At 36.9% G+C, this 7,156-nt stretch overlaps 1 protein-coding gene across 1 annotated transcript; it reads left to right on the forward strand.

Moving 5' to 3' along the window:
• Nucleotides 1-27: 27 nt before the first annotated feature.
• Nucleotides 28-6,741, forward strand: LOC113323023 (ras-related protein RGP1). The gene is made up of 2 exons (XM_026571255.1): nt 28-586; nt 6,060-6,741. The coding sequence occupies exons 1-2, from the start codon at nt 360-362 to the stop codon at nt 6,502-6,504; spliced, it is 672 nt and encodes a 223-aa protein (XP_026427040.1). The 5' UTR covers nt 28-359; the 3' UTR covers nt 6,505-6,741.
• The last annotated feature ends 415 nt before the right edge of the window (nt 6,742-7,156 follow it).

Genomic DNA, 7,156 nt, shown 5'->3' on the forward strand with positions numbered 1-7,156 from the left:
ATTTACATATAGTATAAAAAAACCGTTAAGAAGTGTCCCCGCACAAGCCGTTGATAGCTTCTTTGACGCGTCCCTCTTTCTATTTCTCTTAACCGACGATGATGAATTTCGTCTGAAGAATCTTCAGACAAAAGAAAAAGAGAAAAAGCAAAATACATTCAGATGACTGGTCTTCACGTCTCTTCTTCCCTAAATAATCAAACCCTAATTTCATAACAAATACGATTTCCCCAGCTGCATCATCATCCCCTTAATTTCCTAGATTGAAAATTTTGTATCTACAGTTTTATGATCCTTAATTCTAAAGAAAGGGAGAATTTAGCTAGAAATATAGAATTTATAGATAGATACGTAAAGAGATGTCGAATCTGTATGGAGATTTTAATCAGAAGATTGATTATGTATTCAAGGTTGTATTAATAGGTGACTCTGCTGTTGGTAAATCTCAGCTATTAGCGAGATTTGCTAGAAATGAATTCAGTCTGGATTCTAAAGCAACTATTGGTGTTGAATTCCAGACTAGAACCCTTACTATTGATCACAAGACCGTTAAGGCACAGATTTGGGATACTGCCGGCCAGGAAAGGTCTGTCTCTTCTTCCTTTAATCGGATTTCTTTTTATTAGATTTCTGAATCTTTTTTTTCCATGATATTAAATTTTATTGCTCGATTTCAAATCTTATAATGTCTTTCGATTGGTTATACTGGGTTACAAGTAGGAACTAGATGTTCAGGAAATGAATTTGATGTCTTCACAATCATATAATATATTGAAATTTAAATCATCTTATTCGGTTCCTTTTATCTGTCACATACTGAAATTTGGAATCCTCAAGAAATCATATGCCACATGTTCATGGAAAAACTGAATTGCTGCAAAATATCCTGTGAAAGTTTTGTATATGTTGAATACTTTAACCTATGGCCACAGTATGGCACCAGGAGAATAGTGGCTTCAAAGAAAAAAACAAAACAAATGCATATGAAACATAGCGGATTGTCATGGTTTGAAGTTGTTTTTTTTTGCTGTTGTTATGTTATAATTGTTGGTTAAATTTCAACATCGAAGTCACTAACAAGCTGGTTAGGACAAGATTAAGAAATTGATGTAATCCTAAGGGAATTAGAAGTCATCTAGTTCTAAGAAAAGGAAAGACATGTAATAAGGTAATAGGATTAGGAAAAGGAATTCATAGTTCTATATATATATGAACACCAAAGTTGTGGTTGATCATATGAGCAAGATTAGACCTTGTGTTTAGTTTTGAGAGATTTTCTAAACATCAATAAAGAGAGTTGTCTTTATATAAGCTAAGTTTCATCTTGCAGTTGCCATTAATTGGTATCAGAGCTTGTTTCTGAGCCATGGAAAACGAAACCACCATTGTGGGTGCAAAACAGTTCACGCCACCATCAATACAAGTTCCAATCCTCAATGCCACAAACTACACAGTATGGGCCATGAGAATGAAGGTACTGATGAAAATTTACAAAGTTTGGGAAACAATTGATCCTGGTACATTGGACCCAGACAAAAACAATGTTGCCATTGGATTACTCTTTCAAGCAATACCAGAATGTCTTGTTCTACAAGTTGGTGAACAGGAAACTTCAAAGAAAATTTGGGATGCAATAAAGGCACGTAATCTCGGAGCTGATCGAGTTAAAGAAGCCCGTCTCCAAACCTTAATGTCTGAACTTGAAAGAGTGAAGATGAAAGACACTGATACTATTGATAGCTTTGCAGGAAAGCTATCAGAGATAGCCTCAAAAGCTGCGTCACTTGGACAATCCATTGATGAAGATAAACTGGTAAAGAAGTTTCTCAATAGTTTACCAAGATCCAAGTATATTCATATCATAGCTTCTCTCGAACAAGTCTTAGATTTAAAGAAGACTAGTTATGAAGATATAATTGGAAGATTGAAAGCATATGAAGAGAGAATCCTTGATGAAGAAAACAATGGAGAAACTCAAGGAAAACTCTTGTACACAAACTCTTACCAACAAAACTCTGCGACAAGAGGAAGAGGTCGTGGAAGAGGTGGTAGAGGAAACAGAGGCCGAGGAAGGGGAGGAAGGTTTAACTCACAAGATAGAACAACAAGTCAGAATGATCAAAACCAAGGGAAAGAAAAGAAGGATAGATCAAACATTATTTGTTACAGATGTGATAAACCAGGACACTTCTCCTCTGTATGCCCTGAAAGAATACAAAAGATGGAAGAAGCAAACAATAATGAAACAAGGGAAGCAGATACAACTCTTTTCATGCACGAAGTTGTATTCTTAAACGAAGGGAAACTAATACCAAAGAACTACGAATCAAAGGATGGAGAAGAAGGAATCTGGTATTTAGATAATGGAGCCAGCAATCACATGACTGGTAAGAGACACTACTTTTCTGAACTCAATGAGAAATTCAAAGGACACGTGAAGTTTGGGGATGGATCTTCTGTAGAAATTGAAGGGAAAGGATCAATTCTATTTCAGAGCAAGACCGGAGAACAGAAGCTTGTCACAAACATCTACTTCATCCCAAACTTACAAAGCAACATTCTAAGTTTAGGACAAGCTATAGAAGTTGGATGTGATGTTAGAATGCGACAAGATTATCTAACAGTTCATGACCCAAGTGGAAGACTTTTAGTTAGAGTCTCACGCTCACAGAATAGACTCTACAAGATAAGTCTCATGATTGGAAGGTCATTATGTCTGAATATGAGACTGGAAGATCAGACATGGAAGTGGCACGCAAGGTTAGGACACATAAGCTTTAGAACTTTAAAGGCAATGTCTCGGAACAAGATGGTTCGAGGACTACCACAGATAAACGATGAATCAAGGATCTGTGAATCATGTTTAGTTGGGAAACAAACGCGTCAAGGTTTTCCAAAAGCAATAACATTCAGATCCTCAAAGCCTTTAGAGCTTCTTCATGCTGATTTATGTGGTCCTATTACACCACAAACCCTTGCAAATAACAAATACATATTTGTTATTATAGATGACTTCTCAAGATATATGTGGTCTATTCTTATGAAAGAAAAGAGTGAAGCATTTGACAGATTCAAAGCTTTCAGAAATCTGATAGAAAAAGAGTTAAAAGAGGAAGTCAAAATGCTTAGAACTGATAGAGGAGGAGAGTTCACTTCCGTAGAGTTCAACAAGTTCTGTGAGTCAAATGGAATCAAAAGGCAACTCACAGCACCATATACACCACAACAAAACAGAGTGGTGGAGAGGAGAAACAGGACTCTAATGGAGATGACGAGAAGTTCATTAAAAGCTACGCAGATACCTAATTATCTATGGGGAGAAGCTGTACGACACTCCACATACCTAATAAACAGGATACCTACGAAAGCTCTGAAAGACATGACTCCATATGAAAGTTTGCAAAAGTGAAAACCAAATATAGATCATTTAAGAGTGTTTGTTTGCAAAGCATACGCAAAAGTTGATTCTGCAACTCTTAAGAAACTGGATGATCGATCTCAGACTCTTGTGCATCTAGGAATTGAGCCTGGATCCAAAGCTTGCAGATTATTCAATCCAACAACGAAAAGAGTAATAGTGAGTCGACATGTGGTATTCGATGAAAAAGCAAACTGGAACTGGAAAGAAACTAATGATGGACCAAGTAGGGATCCAGGAATGTTTCACATGAGATGGGGTCAAGTAATTAATGAAGGCGAATGACCCATAATCATCAATACCAATGGAAACAATGATGTTAATCAAGAAGAAGAAGAGAATAATGAAAACACTGAGAATAACGAAGAAGTAGAAGAAGAAGAAGAAGAGGAGGAGATCGATGAAATAACTCAACCCATTCCACTGCGAAAATCAACAAGACAGATACAAAAGCCACTGTATCTGGAGGATTATGTTCTTCAAGCTGCAGAAGAATGTGAGATTATGCTACTTTCTGTTAATGATGAACCAAGGAATTTTCGGGAAGCAAAGGTCTCGACTAAATGGACACAAGCATGTAGAGAAGAAATTATTTCAATCAACAGAAACAAGACTTGGTTTCTAGTTGATAAGCCAGATGGGATTCAGATTAAACAAGAAGCTTATGCAAGGAGAATTCTGAAAGAAGCAGGACTTGAAACTTGTAATCCAACTAAGATACCCATGGAGTTTGGACTTAAAATTTCAAAGGCACAAGAAGAAGCAGAGATTGATTCAACGAGTTATAGAAGAAATGTTGGATGCCTAAGATACTTATTACACACAAGACCAGATTTGGCTTTCTCTGTGGGATTAGCAAGCCGTTATATGCAGAGTCCACGCAAGTCTCATGGTGATGTAATAAAGCAGATATTGAGATATCTAAGAGGAACAATCAGCTGTGGATTGAAGTATGGTCGAGGAGGATCAAAAGGAATTGTTGGGTATAGTGATAGCAGTCATAATATTGACCAAGATGATGGAAAAGGTACAACTGGTCATATATTTTATCTAGGTGAAGCACCTATTACATGGTGTTCACAGAAGCAAGACACTGTAGCCCTCTCATCCTGTGAAGCTGAGTTTATGGCCGCAACATAAGCAGCTAAACAATCAATATGGCTTCAAGAACTGTTGGGTGAAATCAAAGGAACAGAACCTGAAAAAGTTCTCATCAAGATTGATAATAAGTTTGCAATTGCACTCACTAAAAATCCAGTGTTTCATGGGAAGACGAAACACATTCACAAAAGGTATCATTTCATACGAGAATGTATCGAGAAGGAGATCATCAACGTTGAACACATACCAGGAACTGAGCAGAAAGCAGATATATTGACAAAGGCATTAGCTCGGATCAAGTTTGAAGAAATGAGACAATTGATTGGAGTACAAGATATGTCACGGGTAAGGTTGAAGCTTAACGGGGAGAATGTTGGTTAAACTTCAACATCGAAGTCACTAACAAGCTGGTTAGGACAAGATTAGGAAATTGATGTACTCCTAAGGGAATTAGAAGTCATCTAGTTCTAAGAAAAGGAAAGACATGTAATAAGGTAATAGGACTAGGAAAAGGAATTCATAGTTCTATATATATATGAACACCAAAGTTGTGGTTGATCATATGAGCAAGATTAGAGCTTGTGTTTAGTTTTGAGAGATTTTCTAAACATCAATAAAGAGAGTTGTCTTTATATAAGCTAAGTTTCATCTTGCAGTTGCCATTAATAACCACCAATCCATCTGCCTACTTTGAGGTGACAACAGTGAGTAGTTTTAACTAATGATTTCTTTGATATCTAATTTTTACAAATAGCAGATTTATCATTTTCTGGTTGAGGTCACTGGTCCACAAAATACAAAGAGAAAATTGAATGTATGATTCAAATGCTTGAAATGATTAATCCAGTTTCCTTGTTGCAAAAGCTTGCGACTGGGGACTTGAAACTTGTAACACTGTGGAAATGTTATCATTTGTTAGTGATGTGTTCCTTAGAGATACTTACAGCAATCTGAACTTAGCTGTTAATGTTCTTTTTTCTTGTATTTCCTTAACTCACCATCCGGAAATTAAAAGCAGTAGGAACTGGACAATAAACTTGAAACAAATACATCTATGGTTATTTGGACATTGTTACTTGATTGGTATTGTAGTTAACTAGTTCAACTGGTCACATAACTTTGTGTGCTAAGAATCTCTCCATCTTTGCATAAGTACCAAAATTAAATCACAGGTGTGAGATGTGACGTGAACACTTATTCGAGAGTGTGCACAGAATTGGACTAAAGAGAGAATACTTCTACAACCATATCATTATCATGCTGCATATCACGCATTTTCTGCACAACTTTCTACCTAGTTTTGGTTTAGAATTGGTAGTTTAAACTCTAGTTTAGTTTCACCATCATTATCACATTGCAACACTGACCCACTTTATATATTTGACGCACAACTAAATTTGCCTTATTTTCAATGGCTAGTTTAAACTCCAGTTTAGCGACACTATTGCAGGAATCCAGAGGTTCACTAATATTCCACTTGCTTCCCCCCCATTAATCTTCCATCTTTCCCCTTTTAATTGTTGTTGCATAATCTTGTTAGGTACCGAGCAGTCACGAGTGCCTATTACAGGGGAGCAGTAGGAGCAATGTTGGTTTATGACATGACTAAACGGCAGTCTTTTGATCACGTTGCAAGGTGGCTGGAGGAGCTTCGTGGCCATGCTGATAAAAACATAGTCATCATGCTTATTGGCAATAAATCTGATTTGGGTACCCTTAGAGTTGTATCCACTGAAGATGCTAAGGAATTTGCTCAGAGGGAGAATCTTTTTTTTATGGAAACATCAGCCCTTGAGTCCACCAATGTTGAAACCGCATTCTTGACAATTCTGACAGATATTTACCGGATTATCAGCAAGAAAGCTTTAGTTGCCAATGACGAACAAGAATCCGCAGGAAATTCATCGCTTCTCAAGGGAACCAAGATAGTTGTTCCAGGTCAGGAGCCCGAAGGTGGAAGGAAAACAATTTGTTGTGGTTCATAGGCCTTCTCTTTTGAACAACCAAGTGTTCTGTTGTTCTTTAACTTTTTTTTTTTTTCGGCCTCACTTCTTGCTTGTGTTTTTCCTTTCTTTATTGATGAGGCGATCGTTAATTCACAGCCCATTGGTAATTTCTTACTCTTTTTTCTTACTTCTCTGTGTACTTGTAACTTGTTTAAGGCACTTGTGTAACAAAAGTTTTGAAACATCAACCCAAAATCAACTACTTGAGTACTCTAACGTCGAGATGATACTAAACAAAGAAAATGTGACATGGTAGTTCTATCCGATCAAGAATTGACATGGTCTGTAATATGTTATTTACAATCAAATACGAGCAACCCTTGGAGTAGAGGTTTGCCCATTCCCTGTCCACAATGGAAAGCTCAAAGGCTCGAACATGATGGGCAATTTTTTTTTATTTATTTTTTTTTTAATCAGAAAAAAAGGGAGATCAAGATCAGCGCGCACACAGCACTGGCGCTACTGGGCTGATGGCAAATGTTTCGTACAACTAAGAACCGGTCTCATCATATTAGTTAGGAATCAGGATCGATTAAAGGAAAAGATCGAAGAGACTGCTGCAGATCTTGCACTAATGATAGATACAAGTTGAAAAACTTGAAAAAAAAAAGAAAAACAAAAGATAGTCGTT

This window comes from Papaver somniferum, chromosome 11 (genome assembly GCF_003573695.1).
Source record: "Papaver somniferum cultivar HN1 chromosome 11, ASM357369v1, whole genome shotgun sequence".
Taxonomy (NCBI): Eukaryota; Viridiplantae; Streptophyta; class Magnoliopsida; order Ranunculales; family Papaveraceae; genus Papaver; species Papaver somniferum.